The 20,816-nt window shown below is 43.0% G+C and overlaps 2 protein-coding genes across 5 annotated transcripts in view; one reads left to right on the top strand and one right to left on the bottom strand.

The window, feature by feature from the left end:
- Positions 1–11,190, bottom strand: part of tmem204 (transmembrane protein 204) — a 32,529-nt gene extending 21,339 nt beyond the window's left edge. For 2 of the 4 annotated variants that reach the window (XR_010977424.1, XM_068056704.1), the window contains exon 1: positions 10,901–11,190. The gene's annotated coding sequence lies outside the window, so the exon portion shown is untranslated. Of the gene's footprint in view, positions 1–664; positions 751–825; positions 1,247–10,900 lie in introns of those variants that run through there. The other 2 variants (XM_068056705.1, XM_068056706.1) reach the window with 2 other exon arrangements.
- Positions 1–20,816, top strand: part of ift140 (intraflagellar transport 140 homolog (Chlamydomonas)) — a 146,855-nt gene that overhangs the window by 102,801 nt on the left and 23,238 nt on the right. Inside the window, exons 19-22 of the mRNA XM_068056698.1 lie at positions 13,129–13,306; positions 17,367–17,557; positions 18,818–18,913; positions 20,584–20,716. Of these exons, the coding sequence (XP_067912799.1) occupies positions 13,129–13,306; positions 17,367–17,557; positions 18,818–18,913; positions 20,584–20,716 (598 nt within the window). The remainder of the gene's footprint in view (positions 1–13,128; positions 13,307–17,366; positions 17,558–18,817; positions 18,914–20,583; positions 20,717–20,816) is intronic.

The raw sequence follows: 20,816 nt of genomic DNA, 5'->3' as shown, positions 1-20,816 counted from the left end.
AATTTGCAATCCTGGCTGTAATAGAGCTTCTGCTGGGACTAGAATTGATATTTCCTGTAACAGTGAGGATGTGTTAAAAAACCTCCTGGAGACGATTGTAAACACATTTACGTGCACTGACCCAGGGGATAATACAATAAAATGATGCCGGTATTAGTACAGAAGGGTAATTGGGGAGGAAGAGAATTTATAAACCTCTTGCCCTGTGTCTGTTTCTAATGTTTATGTAAAATATGCATAGAGCCATCAAAAACAGATTATCTGGTCATTCATCTCATTTTCTATTTGTGGGATATTGCCGTGTACAATTGGCTGCTTTTTCCTACATAACAACAGTGGTTAAATTTCAAAAGTGATTTGTGGTCTGTAAAGACAAGAGGAGGTATTATAGGGTAGGGTCAGTCTTCTATGTATAATGAAAAGTTCTGTCACTGAATGTTGTATCTCTCTGTAACTTGTCTCAGAATTCATAGTTCTGAGATCATTCATTGACAGAACTGTTGACCAATGAGGTGTGAGATGTGGACTGTCTAAATAACCAATTAGCTAAGATGTCCGAAATCTTACGCAAAATTCAGCAATGACTTATTTTTTCCTGGTAGTTGCCACTATCCCATATACATCCTGCGCTGACTGTATTTGTGCTCTGCTTCCCAGTCCATACCTGTGCTCAACACCTGATCCGGGCTTCAGCTTGGCTGATGCTATGGAAACATCTTCTCCAGTCCATGCAGTCTCACTGTATCTATTTGCAAGCTCAGCAATAGCAAAATAATGAAAATCAGACTAAACAAACCCCTAACTTTATTCGCTTGTTTCACTGACCTGGGGAGACAGTACTGACTGGGTGAGGGAGACAGAACCAGTTTCCATGAGGGGATCAGAGGACAAGGGAGATGGACTGTCTCGAGGTGTGGAATGGGCAGGTAGCTCAGATCATTCTGTACTGGCAGTTTTTAATTGGCGCAGTGGTTAGCACCGCAGCCTCACAGCTCCAAGGACCCGGGTTCAATTCTGGGTACTGCCTGTGCGGAGTTTGCAAGTTCTCCCTGTGACCGCGTGGATTTTCGCCGGTTTCCTCCCACAGCCAAAGACTTGCAGGTGATAGGTAAATTGGCCGTTGTAAATTGCCCCTAGTGTAGGTAGGTGGTAGGAATATGGGATTACTGTAGGGTTAGTATAAATGGGTGGTTGTTGGTCGGCACAGACTCGGTGGGCCGAAAGGGCCTGTTTCAGTGCTGTATCTCTAATAAATAAATAAAATAAAAAATATTAGTGGCTGTTTTTAATTTATAATAGTATTTATGATAGCATTAGGTAGAAAGTAGTGAAGAGCGCTGTAATCCAGCTTGCATGACCAAGTTATATTTAGAAGCGATTAAAGTGTAACTTATACACCAGATTTTACAGTAAATAAATTACATTTGGGATTTACAGTAAACCATTATTCATGTTTTGCATCCGCCTGATTCACTTCATCCTGTTTCGTAGTTGTACATCCAGAGTACATCACAGCACAACATTACTGTTACCACAAATAGTTTCTGTACTTTTCTATTTAAATTCTATTACCCCCACACATCTGCTCTCTATTAAAAGCCAGTTGCTGTTTCCTGCAGGTTAGGTACATATGGTTGTCATTGTGTTTAAGTTAGAACACAGGAAGAATCCTGAGCACAAAGACTTTGAATTTTTCCGCAATCTCTTTGGTTTAACCCTTTCATTCTGATGCTACATATAGCCAGGAATGAAATGACTCAGGATATGTCAAATCCAGGATTGAGGACTCATTTGCCATTTAAGTGTCACACTGTTTCAACCCACTACCAATTGTTCCCATGGTGGAAGCTGTGCTATTTTCACCACCTGGTGAAGATTGAGATCATGAAAACCATTCATACATCCTTTGTGAGCCTAAATTTAGGTTAGCTCAGTCTTCCTCTCATACAGCCCAGGCGGGTTCACTGCTGAAACATTCTCTGAATGAATTCCCAAGGACCAACTGTTCCTTCACACAAGACTCCCAATCATTTTCAGATAACAAATATACAGGAGCTCACAACAGACCTCTTCAGAGTGAAGTTTCATCTGGGAATAAAACTGTTAAGCGAGCGAACAGTTAGGAAGATAGGATAGGATAGGCAGATAGGAACAGGAGTAGGCCATTCAGTCCCTCAAGCCTGTCCCGCCATTCAATGAGATCATGGCTGATCCGCGGCCTAACTCCATATACCTGCCTTTGGCCCATATCCCTTAATATCTTTGCTTAACAAAAATCTATCTATCTCAGATTTAAAATTAACAACTGTTCCAGCTTCAACTGCTGTTTGTGGGAGAGAGTTGCAAACTTCTACCACCCTTTGCCTGAAGAGGTGCTTCCTAACATCTCTCCTGAACAGTCTGGTCCTAATTTTTAGACTATGCCCCCTAGTTTTAGAATCTCCAACCAGTGGAAATAGTTTATCTTTATCTAGCCTGTCTTTTCCTGTTAATATCTTGAAGACTTCAATCAGATCACCCCTTAACCTTCTAAATTCTAGCGAAAACAGGCCTAATTTGTGTAATCTCTCCTCGTAACTTAATCCCTGTAGTCCAGGTATCATTCTTGTAAACCTACGTTGCACTCCCTCCAAGGTCATTATATCCTTCCTAAGGTGTGGTGCCCAGAACTGTTCACAGTACTCCAAGTGGGGTCTAACCAGGGTTTTGTACAGCTGCAGCATAACCTCTGTGTCTTTATACTCCAATCCTCTAGATATAAAGGCTAGCATTCCATTAGCCTTTTTGATTTTCTGCACTTGATCGTGGCATTTTAAAGATCTATGCACCTGAAACCCCCAAGTCTCTTTGGATATCCACTGTACTTAACCTCTTCCCATTTAGAAAGTACCCTGCTCTATCCATTTTTGCTCCAAAATGGATAATCTCACACTTGCCCGCATTGAAATCCATCTGCCACAGTTTTGCCCACTCACCTATCTGTCAAAATCTCTTTGCAATTTTATGCTATCATCTAGACTGTCCACAATGCCGCCTAACTTTATATCATCAGCAAATTTGGATACATGACTTACTATGCTATCATCCAAGTCGTTAATGAATAATGTGAATAATTGAGGCCCCAACACAGATCGCTGTGGGACAGCACTAGTTACATCCTGCCAATCGGAGTACTTACCCATTATCCCCACTCTCTGTCGCCTACCACTCAACCAACTTCCTAACCATATCAATAATTTGCCCTCAACTCCATGGGCTTCTACCTTAGTTAACAGTCTCTTATGTGGGACTTTATCAAATGCCTTCCGGAAATCCATATAAATAACATCCATGGACACTCCCCTGTCCATTACCTTAGTCACCTCTTCAAAAAATTCAATGAGATTTGTCAGGCATGACCTTCCCGTCATGAATCCATGCTGGCTGTCCTAGATTAACTGAAATTTTTCGAGGTGTTCAGTCACCCTATCCTTGATTATAGACTCCAGCAGCTTGCCCACCACAGATGTCAGGCTAACTGGCCTGTAATTTCCTTGGTTCCCCCTTTCACCCTTCTTAAAAAGTTAAGTGACATGTGCAACTTTCCAATCCAGAGGGACCACTCCTGAATCTAGGGAACTCTGAAAGACTATAGTTAGGGCATCTACAATGTGCTCCCCTACTTCCTTTAACACCCTCGGATGGAAACTGTCAGGTCCTGGGGATTTCTCACTCTTTAGTTCCGTTAATTTCCTTGTTACTGATGATTTACTTACGTTAGTTGTATTAAGTCCCTGTCTCCTATCGGCTATTAATTTTTTCAGGACTTCCGGCAAGTGATCCTCCTTTTCAACTGTAAATACTGAGGCAAAGTAATTGTTCAACATGTCTGCCATTTCCCCATTCTCAATGACAATATCTCTATTTTCAGCTTTTAGTGGGCCTACATTGCTCTTGACCACCCGTTTTCCCTTTATGTAACTATAACATTTCTTCTTATTGATTTTGATGTCCCTTGCAAGTTTCCTTTCATAATCTCTTTTAGTAGCTCTTATAAGCTGCTTTGTGACTCTTTGCTGGTCTTTGTATCGATCCCATTCGGCTGGATCTGTGCTGTGTTTTGCATTTTTGTAAGCCATTTCTTCTTGTTTTATGCTATCCCTAATCTCTTTAGTTGTCCATGGCTGTTTTTTCTGTGAAGTGGAGCTTTTTCCTCTCGGGTATATACTTGCTCTGTATTTCGTTAAATGTTTCTTTAAATATTCTCCACTGTTCTTCAGTCGTTTAACCCATTAACAGATCTACCAGTTTACTGTGGACAGTCTCTGTCTCATCCCAGTAAAGTCAGCCTTTACCCAAGTCTAAAATTCTAGTAGCTGATTCGTGCTTTTCACTTTCAAACGCTACCTTGAATTCAATCATGTTGTGATTACTATTTGATAAATGTTCACGCACAGTTAGGCTACTAATTAAATTTGGCTCATTACTCATAACTAAATCTAATATTGCCTGTCCCCTTGTTACATCTAGGACATATTGCTGTAGGAAACTATCCCGGACACATTCCAGAAATTCACTACCTTTCTGACAGGTGCTAGTCTGCCTCTCCCAATCTATGTGTAAGTTAAAATCCCCCATTAATACTATTCTGCCTTAGTTGCACACTTGCCTAATTTGTGCATTTATACAATCTAACACCTCAGAACTGCTACCAGGGAGTCTATACACAACACCCATTACAGTTTTAGATTCTTTTCTGTTCCTCAATTCCACTCAGTAACATTAACTACAAGAAAGTTTGACTGTATATTAAACAGTGGAGTAATAGAGTTTAGCAGCACTTTACATGGAAGCCAACCACTCACTTTGATGGATGATGGAATATGACATTGTCCTAAGTTGATCAGGTAGTTGTCCATTTCATCTTTTAACTGCAAAATGTTGAAACTAATTATACGTCACTGGTCGAGCAGTGAAGGGCATGGAAACTAAATATTCCTCATTACCCCTGGCCAGACTCAATATTCCTCGTCACCACTGGCCAGACTAAATATTCCTCATCACCCCTGGCCAGACTCAATATTCCTCATCACCCCTGGCCAGACTCAATATTCCTCGTCACCACTGGCCAGACTAAATATTCCTCATCAGCCCTGGCCAGACTCAATATTCCTCGTCACCCCTGGCCAGACTCAATATTCCTCGTCACCACTGGCCAGACTAAATATTCATCGTCACCCCTGGCCAGACTCAATATTCCTCGTCACCCCTGGCCAGACTCAATATTCCTCATCACCCCTGGCCAGACTCAATATTCCTCGTCACCACTGGCCAGACTAAATATTCATCGTCACCCCTGGCCAGACTCAATATTCCTCATCACCCCTGGCCAGACTCAATATTCCTCGTCACCACTGGCCAGACTAAATATTCATCGTCACCCCTGGCCAGACTCAATATTCCTCGTCACCACTGGCCAGACTAAATATTCATCGTCACCCCTGGCCAGACTCAATATTCCTCGTCACCCCTGGCCAGACTCAATATTCCTCATCACCACTGGCCAGACTAAATATTCCTCATCACCACTGGCCAGACTAAATATTCCTCATCACCCCTGGCCAGACTAAATATTCCTCATCACCACTGGCCAGACTAAATATTCCTCATCACCACTGGCCAGACTAAATATTCCTCATCACCCCTGGCCAGACTAAATATTCCTCATCACCACTGGCCAGACTAAATATTCCTCATCACCCCTGGCCAGACTAAATATTCATCATCACCCCTGGCCAGACTAAATATTCCTCATCACCCCTGGCCAGACTAAATATTCCTCATCACCCCTGGCCAGACTCAATATTCCTCATCACCCCTGGCCAGACTCGATATTCCTCGTCACCACTGGCCAGACTAAATATTCATCGTCACCCCTGGCCAGACTAAATATTCATCGTCACCCCTGGCCAGACTCAATATTCCTCGTCACCCCTGGCCAGACTCAATATTCCTCGTCACCACTGGCCAGACTAAATATTCATCATCACCACTGGCCAGACTAAATATTCCTCATCACCACTGGCCAGACTAAATATTCCTCATCACCCCTGGCCAGACTAAATATTCCTCATCACCACTGGCCAGACTAAATATTCCTCATCACCACTGGCCAGACTAAATATTCCTCATCACCCCTGGCCAGACTAAATATTCCTCATCACCCCTGGCCAGACTAAATATTCATCATCACCCCTTGCCAGACTAAATATTCATCATCACCCCTGGCCAGACTAAATATTCCTCATCACCCCTGGCCAGACTAAATATTCCTCATCACCCCTGGCCAGACTAAATATTCCTCATCACCACTGGCCAGAGTCAATATTCCTCATCACCACTGGCCAGACTAAATATTCCTCATCACCACTGGCCAGACTAAATATTCCTCATCACCCCTGGCCAGACTAAATATTCCTCATCACCCCTGGCCAGACTAAATATTCCTCATCACCACTGGCCAGACTAAATATTCCTCATCACCCCTGGCCAGACTAAATATTCCTCATCACCACTGGCCAGACTAAATATTCCTCATCACCCCTGGCCAGACTAAATATTCCTCATCACCCCTGGCCAGACTAAATATTCCTCATCACCACTGGCCAGACTAAATATTCATCATCACCACTGGCCAGACTAAGTATTCCTCGTCACCCCTGGCCAGTCTAAATATTCTTCGTCACCCCTGGCCAGAGTCAATATTCCCCGTCACCCCTGGCCAGACTAAATATTCTTCGTCACCCCTGGCCAGAGTCAATATTCCCCGTCACCCCTGGCCAGACTAAATATTCTTCGTCACCCCTGGCCAGACTAAATATTCCTCGTCACCCCGGCCAGTCTAAATATTCTTCGTCACCCCTGGCCAGAGTCAATATTCCCTGTCACCCCTGGCCAGACTAAATATTCCTCGTCACCCCTGGCCAGAGTCAATATTCCCTGTCACCCCTGGCCAGTCTAAATATTCTTCGTCACCCCTGGCCAGACTAAATATTCCCCGTCACCCCTGGCCAGTCTAAATATTCTTCGTCACCCCTGGCCAGAGTCAGTATTCCCCGTCACCCCTGGCCAGTCTAAATATTCTTCGTCACCCCTGGCCAGAGTCAGTATTCCCCGTCACCCCTGGCCAGTCTAAATATTCTTCGTCACCCCTGGCCAGAGTCGATATTTCTCATCACCCCTGGCCAGACTCAATATTCTTCGTTACCCCTGGCCAGCATGTTGGAGTGGCACAGTAAGCTGGAAGCATTGTCTTTGTGCCTGTGTGACAAGTGTTTGAATCCACTCTTGTGTCAGCTTCGCTCAATGGTAGCACTCTCAACTGTGTCTCAAGTAATTGGGTTCAAATTACACTCCAGGACTTGAGCACATAATCTAGCCTGACATTTCAATGAAGTACTGAGGGAGTTTTAGATTAGATTAGATTAGTGATACAGCAAAGAAACAGGCCCTTCGGCCCACCGAGTCTGTGCCGAACATCAACCACCCATTTTATACTAATCCTACACTAATCCCATATTCCCAACAATCATCCCCACCTGTCCCTATATTTCCCTACCACCTACCTATACTAGTGACAATTTATAATGGCCAATTTACCTATCAACCTGCAAGTCTTTTGGCTTGTGGGAGGAAACCGGAGCACCCGGAGAAAACCCACGCAGACACAGGGAGAACTTGCAAACTCCACACAGGCAGTACCCGGAATCGAACCCGGGTCCCTGGAGCTGTGAGGCTGCGGTGCTAACCACTGCGCCGCGAGTTTGCGCTGTCAGAAGTGCATTGTCAGATGAGACCTGAAAGGATGAAAAAAGCACTATATGATGGAATTTTTTTATTTCACCTCTGCTGGCTGTAACAGTACCAAATGAAATGAGTTTGGAAGAATCTTAAAGCATCAAGGATGGGTTCACAATGTCATATTTTGGCACGTTGGCACTCACACTCAGGCTAGTGTGCTGCAGCAGGGAATGAGCCCCCACTATCAACATCCTAGGGGCTACCATTGACCAGAAACTGAACTGGAGTAGCCATATAAATACCGTGGCTACAAGACCAGGTCAGAGGCTAGGAATCCTGCGGCGAGTAACTCACCTCCTGACTCCCCAATGCCTGTCCACCATCTACAAGGCACAAGTCAGGAGTGTGATGGAATACTCTCCACTTGCCTGGATGGGTGCAGCTCCAACAGCACTCAAGAAGTTCGACACCATCCAGGACAAAGCAGCCCGCTTGATTGGCACACCATGCACAAACATTCACTCCCTCCACCACCAATGTGAAGTGGCAGCAGTGTGTACCATCTACAAGATGCACTGAAGCAATGCACCAAGGCTCCTTCGACAGCACCTTCCAAACCCACGACCTCTACCAACTAGAAGGACAAGGGCAGCAAATGCATGGGAACACCACCACCTGCAAGTTCCCCTCCAAGTCACATACCATCCTGACTTGGAACTATATCGGCCGTTCCTTCAATGTCGCTGGGTCAAAATCCTGGAACTCCCTTCCTAACAGCGCTGTGGGTGTACCTACCTCACATGGACTGCAGCGGTTCAAGAAGGCAACTCACCACCACCTTCTCAAGGGCAATTAGGGATGGGCAATAAATGCTGGCCTGGCCAGCGACACCCACATCTCATAAATTAATTTTTTTCAAATTATTAGTTATTATTTATGAGTATTCTATTTCTAATTTTGAGATATCTATTATGAACATCTATTTCTGAATATTATTTATTATTATATTATTATTTATGAATATTCTATTTCTATCTAATTTTGAGATAACTATTATGAACGCGTGTGCATTTTATAGCTGTTTCTCTGACCAATCAAAGGAAAGAAGAAAGAAATACTTGCAGTTATATCGCACCTTTCACAACCTCAGGCTGTCTCAAACTGCTTTACAATCACCATAATACTTTCGAAGCGTAGTCACTGTTGTAATGTAGGCAGTTACTCTACTTTGTTGCACTGCTGGTTATAATGTAATGCTGAACCAAAGAACATTTCTAAAATTGCGAATCTAGGGTAAACTAAGTGCTGCAGTAACTGGTTGCTTTTTGAAGTATGCACAGTTTCATGACCTGTCTCTAGCCCAATTTCTGAGATCTAGGCAGAGGTGCCACTCCTTTCAGTCCCGCGGTCATTGGCGTTGCACATGCCCATTTCCCTGTCACTGTTTCAGGTATTACGATACGCACATACTTATAATCTTTCAGTGAGTGGATGTGAAGTATGATGAGCAGCTCATACAGTTAAGTGTTTAACCACTGGCTAGTTTTAATGTGATTTTCCCAGTCCTTCTGCCATTGTTGTCCATGCCACAAGGTTGTGGACTGCCATCACAGGGCTGCTATTTAGAGTTTACTAACTTATGTTGATGTTTTCATAGCGTTGGGCACTTAGTGGTCAGTGCCTGTGTATTTGATCATGTCAAGGCTGTAACAAACCACTATTTAACTCTTCACTTCAATCCCAGTCAGTACAGAAAAGCAGAGATGTCGCCAGAGAGTGTTCTGAGCTGCTCATTACCTGCTGAACAGGTCTCTTTGGGGAATTGTTTCAACTTTATTTCAGATTGTACAAAGATTTCAAGTAAAGCTGTAATACTGCACAGCACTCTAGACAACTGATAGTTGTGCATCTTGTAATGCTGCCTTGGTTCCCTCAATTCCACGCAGTTTTGCAAAAGAATTAAAGTAGTTGGGCTTGGAATAGTGAGGCTGCAGATGTGGGTGAACACTGCAACTTAATTCCCAATTTGGCTTCAGCTTCAATGGAGCCTCTGTTCATTTTGGTTGAATATTTGTTTACTAGGATCCTGTAATGTTGGAATTATCTCCCAATATTCCTCCATCCCTCAGTTTACGTTGTATGACACTGCATGACATTCCCAGTAATGTCAAACAGTAATATATATTGCAGGAATACTGGCCACTGAATGTGTTGTTACTCAGTGAACATGTGGGTTTGGAGCTCTCTGTGTTGATTATGTTTAATAATATGCAAGTGAAGGGCATTAATTGGAGTTTTTCACTTGGGAAGATATAAAGCGACACTTACTGAAACTGGGGTGTAATTCAGTTAGGAGGTGTATGCTTGTAATGTTTCACTCTGTAAATAAATGTTAGACTGAATAAAGATTGTTTGCAGTTCTATCCTTCAGCAACAGGCTTATAACATATAACAGTCTGCTGCTCCTGATATCCAGATCAGATTTAACCATTTGCAGAATTGCATTTTCTTCATAGTTTTCAAAATATCTTAATGCCTGTTTTCAATTACGTAGCCCAGGAAGTGCATCTCTGTGATAATGAGTGCTACACAGCAACATTAGGGAGGGGGCATATAACTCTGATCATTCTCATCCTAAAGAAAGTCAGCTTTGATTTAACTGAGCACACAGTGAATGATCTGTTTCTCTCCAGCTCATTGTGACATGCAGCTTAGGCACGAATGTTAAGCCGGAGTATTACTAACTTTCAAAAAGGACACCCTTCCAAGTTTCCTTAAGTAATGCTAATTCAAGAATTTATAGAGGCTCTGCATAGGATACTGAATGGGCTCTAATTAGAGATTTAAGGAAAAAATACTGTTTGAGTACGAGATACATGTACACTTACAAACTGGGCCAAATAAAATCCACAACCGCTCCAACTATTTTTCCCCCTTTTTATAGAAAGTCCTTATTTAAACAGCATAAGCATTCACTTCTCTCAGTGAATATCAGGTATCCTCCAGTCCAACAGCAACATTGTAGAATGATTAGATTCAAAATCAGTTAAATTACCTCAAGCTACCAGAACACCCACAGAATTTACAGTTAGATGGATTGTAAGTAAGAAGGAGAGGTTACCCAGTTAGTGAGTCCACTTCTTCATCTGTTGCTTACTGTAGTCTGTGTTTCTATTGTGGACTCGGTTTACAACTTGATCCCATCCTAGAAAAAAAGATTCAGCACTCTCAGCTTCAGCAAGCTCTGAGCTGGCACAAGATCAGCAGACAAATAGAAAAGGAGCAGCTTCCCTTTAATGTTGGGCTCTGGGATACACACGCTGCTGTGATTAGGGCTGCTGTGCAAGCTCTGTTGAGTTACCCTTCATTAAGTCCAGTAAGTCGTCTCATGGAGTGAGCTGCAACCAGCCAGCTCCCAGCTGCGAGCTCTGACGTACAGGAAACCAGTCTGGGAAATGCTGGGGGAGGGGCATTGGGGGCAGGGAGAAAGAAACATTTTAAATCTTCTCAACTATCAGGAAAAATATAATAAAAATGGTCTAACAAATTCTGATCCATTCACATGTCAAAGATGCAAATCGTTTTTGCCTGTTGTTTTAATCTCGTTTTTGCTGCTGGAGATTTAACTGCAAGTTTAAAAGCATTCAGCAGGAGGTCTCTTTTTTTTGTACCAAATACAGTCAGATCCTGATAAACACACAGATATTCTGCCAATAAATACTCTGTTGGGTCAGCTCTGTGTTTTGCTGGAATTGACTGGACCGTGTTCATTTGTTGAACCCTTTTCTCCGTTATCTGTCCAGCATCAAATAGTAGGTTGATGATAGGCAGGTTAAATTCTACAGTGTGAGGTGATCTGCCATTTCGATCACAAGATGTCGTTTAGTCCTTCAATTACTCTTCAAATTCATTAATTGAAGGAAAAAAGAGAAATAAAAAATCACCAAAAACTGTTCTTCGAATGTTGGAGATGATTTTGTGATCTTGGCCCTCCCCTGGTAGCTATTTCAATTCCATTAGGTGCTCTTCAATTTAACTCGAGACCACGAATGCTCTTCTGCAGTTTCAGCAGCCAGTTTTTCACTATTAAAGACAGACAGAGGCTCAGATCCTTGTCTGTGGACCAGGAATGAAGAGTTCCAGACACAGGAGTTGAATACTTTATTAAGAGTTAAGTGAACATACTCACAGGCAACACCCAGCAATGCTTTGCTCTAGAAGGTCTCATGTTACAGTCTTTGAGCTCAACTTTCAAGATCTCTTCCTTCTGTTTCATCTTCTAACCTCACGTTGAAATTTCACCCTTTTTTAATATCTTTCCTAATTGCATTATTAAGAAAAGCATAAAATGTACCCAATTATGGCTATACAGATGAATTAATCTCTAAGCGTACATGAAGCATTAGAAAGTTCATAATTAAATGTAGTCAATGTGTGGTTTAACCTTGGTCAGACTGTTTGTGACCTCTGTGAAGACTGGCACTGTCAGCACAGTTCTGCAGGTTTTTAAGCTTAAGGGCTTAATACAAAAAGACTTCCTCACTTTCTCTCGATTTCTTATCAGCACAACTATCTCCTTCAGAATTGTAAGAACTGGATTGTGTCTTCCTCTTAGTCCAATGAGAATGGAATTAAGTCCACCATAGCTCACTCATATTACCCACTGTAGTTCATTGAGCTATGATGGGTCTGGTACATATGAGCTATGATGTAATTAATTCTGTTCTCCTTAGACGAAGAGGGAGACACAATCCATGTCCCTACATTCTGTAAGAGGTTGTTGTGTTGGGTGAAATTCTCAAGTGTTGAAATGGAGAAAAGCACTTAATTATAAACTGAGGATACCTCGGGCTAAAGGTAATGTGAGATGACTTTCATGAGCCATTAGTTACAGAATAGACCACTACCTGCCATCAGGCTGGTAATGGCATCTGTGGTGAGCTGTGGAAGGCCCCTGCTCACTGTTGATGTTCACTTTGTCCCTCTCCCTGTCGTATTTCCTTTAAATATTCTGTGTACTTACTTATATAGTAAGAATCACCACAGTAATGGAGTCTGTGTCAATGTATTTAATCCATTAATTATGGACAGCCTGTCTGCTAATGATTCAGTATTCTATATGTAACTGTGTTGGTCATTGTCCCTATTAATACTGCATTTGATTACAGTCTATATACTGGTGCTATTTGGAATAAATTAAAATCTATTTTCTCTGAATGTCATGGAGTTTAAATTGAGCCCAGACAGTGGGTCCCAAGGGAGTACAAGGTTGCTGTAGCAACGTGTAACATGATGGAGAGCAGTGATTTTACTGTTTAATACTCTTATTCTTTCCCCTCTTTACTGCAGCGAGGCAGTGTGGGAGAATATGGCCAGGATGTGTGTGAAGACACGGCGGTTGGATGTAGCCAAAGTGTGTCTGGGGAACATGGGCCATGCCCGGGGAGCCAGAGCCCTGCGTGAGGCTGGACAGGAGCCTGAACTGGATGCAAGAGTGGCCATGCTAGCAGTGCAGCTGGGAATGCTGGTATGTGACAGAAGCTGCCCGGCTCATTGTAAAATACACCACATCTGTTCTATATTTTTTATTTAATGCTTGGGATGTGAGCATTCCTGGCAAGGCCAGCATTTACTGCCCATCCCTAATTGCCCTCTGAAAAGTGGTGGTGACCTGCCTTCATGAACTGCTGCAGTCCATCTGGTGTAGGTACACCCCCAGTTCTGTTAGGGAGGGAGTTCCAAGATTTTGATCCAGTGACAGTGAAGAAACAGCGATATAGTTCCAAGTCAGGATGGTGTGTGCCTTGGAGGGGAACTTGCAGGTGGTGGCTTTGTTCTTCTAGGTGGTAGAAGTTGCAGGTTTGGAAGGTGCTGTCGAAGGAGCCTTGGCAAGTTACTGCAGTGTAGATGGTACACACTGCTGTCATTGTGTGCCAGTAGTGAATGGAGTGACAATCAATTGGGCTGCTTTGCCCTGGATGGTGTTGAGATTCTTGAGTGTTGTTGGAGCTGCACCCATCCAGGCAAGTGGAGAGTATTTCATCACAAGCCTGACTTGTGCCTTGTAGATGGTGGACAGGCATTGGGGAGTCAGAAGGTGAATTACTCACCACAGAATTCCCAGCCTCTTGTAGCCACAGTATTTATATGGCTGTTCCAGTTCAGATTTTGGTTATTGGTAACCCCCAGGATGTTGATAGTGGGGGATTCAGCGATGATAAGGCCATTGAATGTCAAGGGGAGATGGTTAGATTTTCTGTTGTTGGAGATGGTCATTGTCTGGTACTTGTGTGTTACTTGCCACTTATTGGACCAAGCCTGAATGTTGTCCAGGTCTTGCTGCATTTCTACATGGACTGCTTCAGTATCTGAGGAGTTGAGAATGGTACTGAACAGTGCAATCATCAACGAACATCCCCACTTCTGACCTTATGTGGGAGGGAAGGTCATTGATGAAGATGGTTGGGCCTAGGACACTACCCTGAGGAACTCCTGCAGCAATGTCCTGGGGTTGAGATGATTGGCCTCTAACAAACACAATCATCTTCCTTTGTGCGAGGTATGACTCCAACCAGTGGAGAGTTTTCCCCTTGGTTCCCATTGACTTCAATTTTGCTCGGGCTCTTTGATGCCACACTCGGTCAAATGCTGCCTTGCTGTTCAGGGCAGTCATTCTCACCTGACCTCTGGAATTCAGCTCTTTTGTCCACGTTTGGACCAAGGCTGTAATGAGGCCAAGAGCTGAGTGGCTCTGGTAGAGCCCAAACTGAGCATCGGTGAGCAGGTATAAGTACTGCTTCATAGCACTGTCAGTGACACCTCCCATCACTTTGCTGATGATGGGGAGTAGACTGATGGGGTAGTAATTGGCTGGGTTGGATTTGTCCTTTTTGTGGACAGGTCATACCTGAGCAATTTTCTACTTCGTCAGGTAGATGCCAGTGTTGCAGCTGTACTGGAACAGGGTGGCTAGGGGCACGGCTAGCTCTGGAGCACAAATCTTCAGTACTACATCTGGGATGTTGTCAGGGCCCATAGCTTTCACTGTATCCAGTGCCTTCAGCTGTTTCTTAATTTCATGGGAGTGAATCGAATTGTCTGAAGACTGGCATCTATGATGGTAGACACCTCAGGAGGAGGCAGAGATGAATCATCCACTCAGCACATCTGGCTGAAGGTTGATGCAAATGCCTTGTCTTTTGCACTGACGTGCTGGGTTCCCCGTCATTAAGGATGGGGATGGTTGTGGAGCCTCCTCCTCCGGTTAGTTGTATAATTGTCCACCATCATTCATGACAGGTTGTGGCAGGACTGCAGAGCTTTGATCTGATCTGTTGGTTGTGGAATTGCTTAGCTCTGTCCATTGCATGCTGCTTTTGCTGTATAGCATACATATAGTCCTGTGTTGTAGCTTCACCAGGTTGGCACCTCATTTTTAGGTATGCCTGGTGCTGCTTCAAGCATGATCTCCTACACTCCTCATTCAATCAGGATTGGTCCGTTGGCTTGATGGTAATGGTGGAGCTGGGCCATGAGGTTACAGATTGTGATTGAATATAATTCTGCTGCTGCTGATGGCCCACAGCGCCTCATAGATGCCCAGTTTTGAGCTGCGAGCTCTGTTCTGAATCTATCCCATTTAGCACAATGGTAATGCCACACAACATGATGAAGGGTGTCCTCAGTGTGAAGATGGGACTGCGTCTTCACAAGGACTATGCAGTGGTCGCTCCTACCACTACTGTCATGGACAGATGCATCTGTGACAGGTACATTGGTGAGGACAGGGTCAAGTAGGTTTTTCCCTCTTGTTGGTTCTCTCACCACTGCCGCAGGCCCAATCTGGCAGATATGTCCATCAGGATTCAGCCAGCTTGGTCAGTAGTGGTGCTAGCGAGCCACTCTTGGTGATGGACATTGAAGTCCCCCACCCAGAGTAGATTATGTGCCCTTGCTACCCTCAGTGTTTCTTCCAAGTGGTGTTAAACATCGAGGAGTACTGATTCATCAGCTGAGGGAGGGCAGGGTGGTAATCAGGAGGAGGTTTCCATGTCCATGTTTGACTTTATGACAATCTGGTATCATTGTTAACGAGATTAGCATTTTATTCCAGATTTATTAATTAATTGAATTTAAGTTCCCCCAGTTGCTGTGGTGGGATTTGAACTCATGTCTCAAAGCATTAGTTCAGGTCTCTGGCTTACTAGTTGAGTAACATTACTACTACGCTACCATTCCCCAGATTTCATCTAATATCTGTGGCCAGCCTTTTATGCAGCTGTTGGAGTGACTTAGTATATCAATAACATTGCATTTAATGTATTAAATATACAGGTCACCTCCACAACTCCAGTACCATTGAGCTGTGTACATAAGTGCCATTCAAGGTCTTACGATTGCGTTAGAGACCAATAACTTTTTAAAGAGAAATTCGAACTCCCAGTTATTAACTGAAAGAATTACACCACAAGAATTCCATGCCAATTACGCCACAACATTTTAAACAAAAAAAAACTTTACTGTACAAGAGTTAAACAAAGCAAGCACTACTAACTTAACACCATATTTTGTAATCATTTATACTTTAAACCGGAAATCTCAAGGAACATAAAGTCTTGTACTGTAACCCTGAAAATCTCAATAGAACACTCCCCGTTTGACCTTTACTTCCACCCCAAGAGTTCTCCTATATTTTACAGGGTCTTGAGGGTTCACTTCTCCTGGGACCAATCCAAGGTGTGCTGCAGCTCCCATGAATTCACTCCGATTCTCCTTAGTTTCCCAGTTATCTTCTGAGGTGAGACGTTTCTTGGGGATTCTCCCTCTAGCAACCAGCTAGGCGAATCCTCCAGACCTACTTCAATACCTCACCATTTGGATTTCCCCAGACTGAGCATGGACCTCACTCGCATCCTTACGTAGTGACTCCAAATCAGCAAGCCTCCTGCTAGCCCTTTGCTCCTGGTCCCAACTCTTGGCAGATACTCTCTCCACCTGGTTCAAGCTGTTTCCAAACACCAACTGACTCTCTGTGAGAAATCACAGAGATAAAACACCAGACCAAAAGGCATCTCTCTGCATCATCTATCTCCACAGCAACGTGATACATCTAGGATGTCCCAGATAGAAATTTAAGCGAATGAACTCCAACTCCAAAGCATCCCTTTGATTCTGGGTACTCACATGAATCATTCACATTGCTAACGAAGGCAGGGCAATTCTTTTCAGACTTACCGACTTTAGTTCCCCAACTAAACGAGCCCATCTGCTGTTTATGGCTCTCACCCCTCTATGTCTGACTTTATAAGTACACCTGGAAAGACCTTTGAAGTATAAATATCTTGGGTGGTCTGGCAATCTCTAAGTTCCAGAGTTTCAATTACTTTACATCTACAAATTTAACTCCCCAAAGCCAAAAGTGACCCTTTAAGAAAAATTTATTTAAACCATGAAACTAGATGATCTCAACAAAGACATTGTAACCTCTATGAAGGCGGAACAGATTCAGTGAATTTTATGGTGTAGAATGGTGTGATTCAAGGTGAACAAGCAGCTGATTAGTTATTTTCTTGTGTGCGTCTTTGCAGGAGGACGCAGAGAGACTTTACAGAAATTGTAAACGGTTTGACCTCCTTACCAAGTTTTACCAGGCCTCAGGACAGTGGCAAAAGGCTATTGAAAATGCTGAGGGGTTTGACCGGGTCCATCTGAGAACAACATACTACAATTACGCCAAGCATTTGGAAGCGCTCGGGGATCATCACCTCGCACTTAGCCAGTAAGAGCACACCTGTACAAACGCAGTGGGTGATCATGCAAATCGTGTAGGTCCAGGTATATTGTGACAGCCATTCCACCCAGTGTCATATAACCAGAATATTACCCCATGTAGTGCATAACAGCACACTCGTCAGTTGACCAATGTGGGATCTGCCTGGCGAGAGGTTCCACACAACCGAGGCACCCATCAAGTTAACACAATAAACAACTTTGGAGAAATCATTTGACTTGTGGGGCTTTTGATGAACTGGGTTCTGATGAAGGGTCACTGACCTGAAACATTAACTCTGCTTCTCTCTCCACAGATGCTGCCAGACCTGCTGAGTATTTCCAGCGTTTTTTGCTTTTATTTTATATTAAATGGCATCCTATGTCTGGAGCAGTGGCTAATGGAATTTCACAGAGGTCTGTTGTTGATTTGTTGATTCATTCAGTGGTGCTGACTCTGTCAGATTGAGAAAAACAGATTTATAACAGTCAAGAACCAGTTTAAGAATGCAAATTATTCATCTTAAATTTCAATTCAGTTTCCCCTTCCCATTACTTGGGTACACCCAAATAAATGGCCATTCTTTGTGTGCGAGGGCCGGCTGTTTAACAGCTGAACCTAACTCTGGCTTCACCAACCAGGTGCTTCCACCAGGGCTCACTGTGTAGTAATGAGAAGCACGAACTGACCAATTTTACCCTCCTGACCTTGAGTTCCAATTACAAACAATCTGGCTGTAAACAACTAAGTCAGGAGAGTTTCGGTGTGGAATCCTGCTTTGCATGGCTCAGTTACGTACTGTCTTAACCAGCTCACCATTAGGAAAGTTTATTTAATTTGTGTCTGAGGTAGTCCCATTTCATGTGTAGAGTAAAGCCTCTTTGCTCCATGTCATTAAACACTTCCAACTGAGGCATAATATGGTTTACATGAAGGATGCAGCTTGGTCTGAATGGGTGGTGCATCCAAACTCATCATTGCGATTGTTCCTTTTCTCAAAACAATAAGCTCTTTGGCTTCTCTTAGTCAAATTAAAAGTGGGGGCCACCTGGTGCTGAATTATGAACATCCTATGTTTAGACAGATACTCAACAGCTATGTTGAGATATGTGGGACCCTTACAGCTGCTAGAAAGGGACATCCATCCTATAATTTGAGGCTGCTTTAATGTAGTTGCAAAATGCTTTAACAAACTTCAATTGGTGCAACCTTTTTGTAGGTATGTGAACTCCATGTCCCGTAAAGTGTCTCATTTTTACTTCCCAACAGCTATGAAAAGTCAGACACACACCGATTTGAGGTACCAAGGATGCTCCTGGAAGATCTACAAACACTCGAAATATATGTCAACAAAACAAAGGACAAGTGAGTGCCAGAGAGCCTGAGATTACTCAACAGATGCAATGACTGAAATGATGTTGGGTGGTCTTTTTGGACCCATCCAACAGTTTTTGTAACTGGATTTAGTCTGTTTTATAAATAGGGGCATAGAGTAGAAGACTAAAGAGGTAATGATAAATTTGTATAAGTCAATGGCTAGATCACAAAGTACTGCTTGTGTTTTGGCTACCCCAGAATATTAAGGGCAGAGACAGAGTAAAGCTTTGATTCACCAGGATGATACCAGGAATAGGAAACTATTGTTATAAAGAGAGACTTGAGGTACTGGGACTATTTCCACTGGGGCAAAATAGGTTGAAATTATTTAATAGAGGTTTTTTTTTATCATAATAAAGGGTTTTGATAGAGTGAATAGGAAAGGTTCCTTCTGGCATATGAACTGGAGTAGGCCATTCAGCCCCTCAAACGATTCTATTAGATTATGGCTGATCTGTACCCTCAACTCCATTTACCTACCTTTGCTCATACAAAAATCCATCAATCTCTATCTTCAACTTTTCAATTGATCCCTCCTCCAGCTTTTGGGGAAGAGAGTTACAGATTTCTACTACCCTTTGTGTGAAGAAAATGCTTCCTGGCTTCACGACTGAATGGCCTAGCTCTAATTTTAAGATATTCCCTCGTGATCTGCATTCCCCCACCAGAGAAAATAGTTTATCTACCCCGTCGAATCTTATTATCCTGTAAACCAGGCACAATAGTGCATTGGTTCTGTTATTGGTCTTGTAACCTAGGGGCCTGGACTAATAATCCAGATCAAATCACATGATGGCAGCTTGAGGAATTTGAATTGAGGTTTTAAAAATCTGGAAATACTACATTGCCTTGTAAGCCACAAGCCAGAGTAGCTAGGGATGGACAATAAATGCCAGCGATGCCCATATCCCAAAATGATTTGAAAAAAAAAAGAAACTCTCTCTCTCCCTTCTTAAATAATGGAGTGACGCTGGAAATTTTCCAAACCCCACCCCATTAGGTGCAATTCCTGAATCTAGAGTTTTGGAAAATTCTGACTTACACGTCTACATTTTCCTCAATTATTTCTTTAAGATACCATCAGATCAAAGAGATTTGTCTATCTTAAGTCTCATTATTTTCTCCATTACCAATTTTTTTCTTATATTAAATCCACTATGTTCCTCCTGTTGACTTATTTTTAGGTTCCCTTGTACCACTGGTATTTTGTCCTCGTTTTCCATTGTGAAAACAACTATAATATTGTGAAAACAGATATACAGTACTCAGTTAACAAATCTTCCATTTCCTTATATAAAAGCAAAATACTTCAGATGCTGGAAATCTGGAATAAAAACAAGAAATGCTGGAAATACTCAGCAGTTCTGGCAGCATCTGTGGAGAGAGAAGCAGAGTTAACGTTTCAGGTCAGTTACCTTTCATCAGAACACATCTGACCTGAAACATTAACTCAGCTTCTCTCTCCACAGATGCTGCCAGACCTGCTGAGTATTTCCAGCATTTCTTGTTTTTATTCCATTTCCTTATAGTTGATCAAAGCAGGTGATTTCTTAAAATGCCAAGCCATTAGCTGAGTATGTGGTCTTACTGGGCTCTGCTCATAGCTGATGTGACAGAGTCACTGTGTTGAGTCCTTACTTTGTCCTTCTTGTTCACAGGAGCCTGTGGAAATGGTGGGCCCAGTACTTGGAAAGTCAGGCAGACATGGACTCTGCTTTGAAATATTATGAGAAGGCACAAGACTATCTCTCCCTTGTCCGTGTTCATTGTTACCTTGGTAATATACAAAAGGTAAGAAACTTGTCTCAAGGAGGGAAACGTGTTCACGTTCAGTGAGTCAGAATGTTCTATTGTCATTCATTCTCGCCAACTCTGCCTGCTTGCTTAATCC

The sequence above is a fragment of the Heterodontus francisci genome, chromosome 24 (genome assembly GCF_036365525.1).
Source record: "Heterodontus francisci isolate sHetFra1 chromosome 24, sHetFra1.hap1, whole genome shotgun sequence".
NCBI lineage: Eukaryota > Metazoa > Chordata > Chondrichthyes > Heterodontiformes > Heterodontidae > Heterodontus > Heterodontus francisci.
This window is presented reverse-complemented; position numbering and strand designations above follow the sequence as displayed.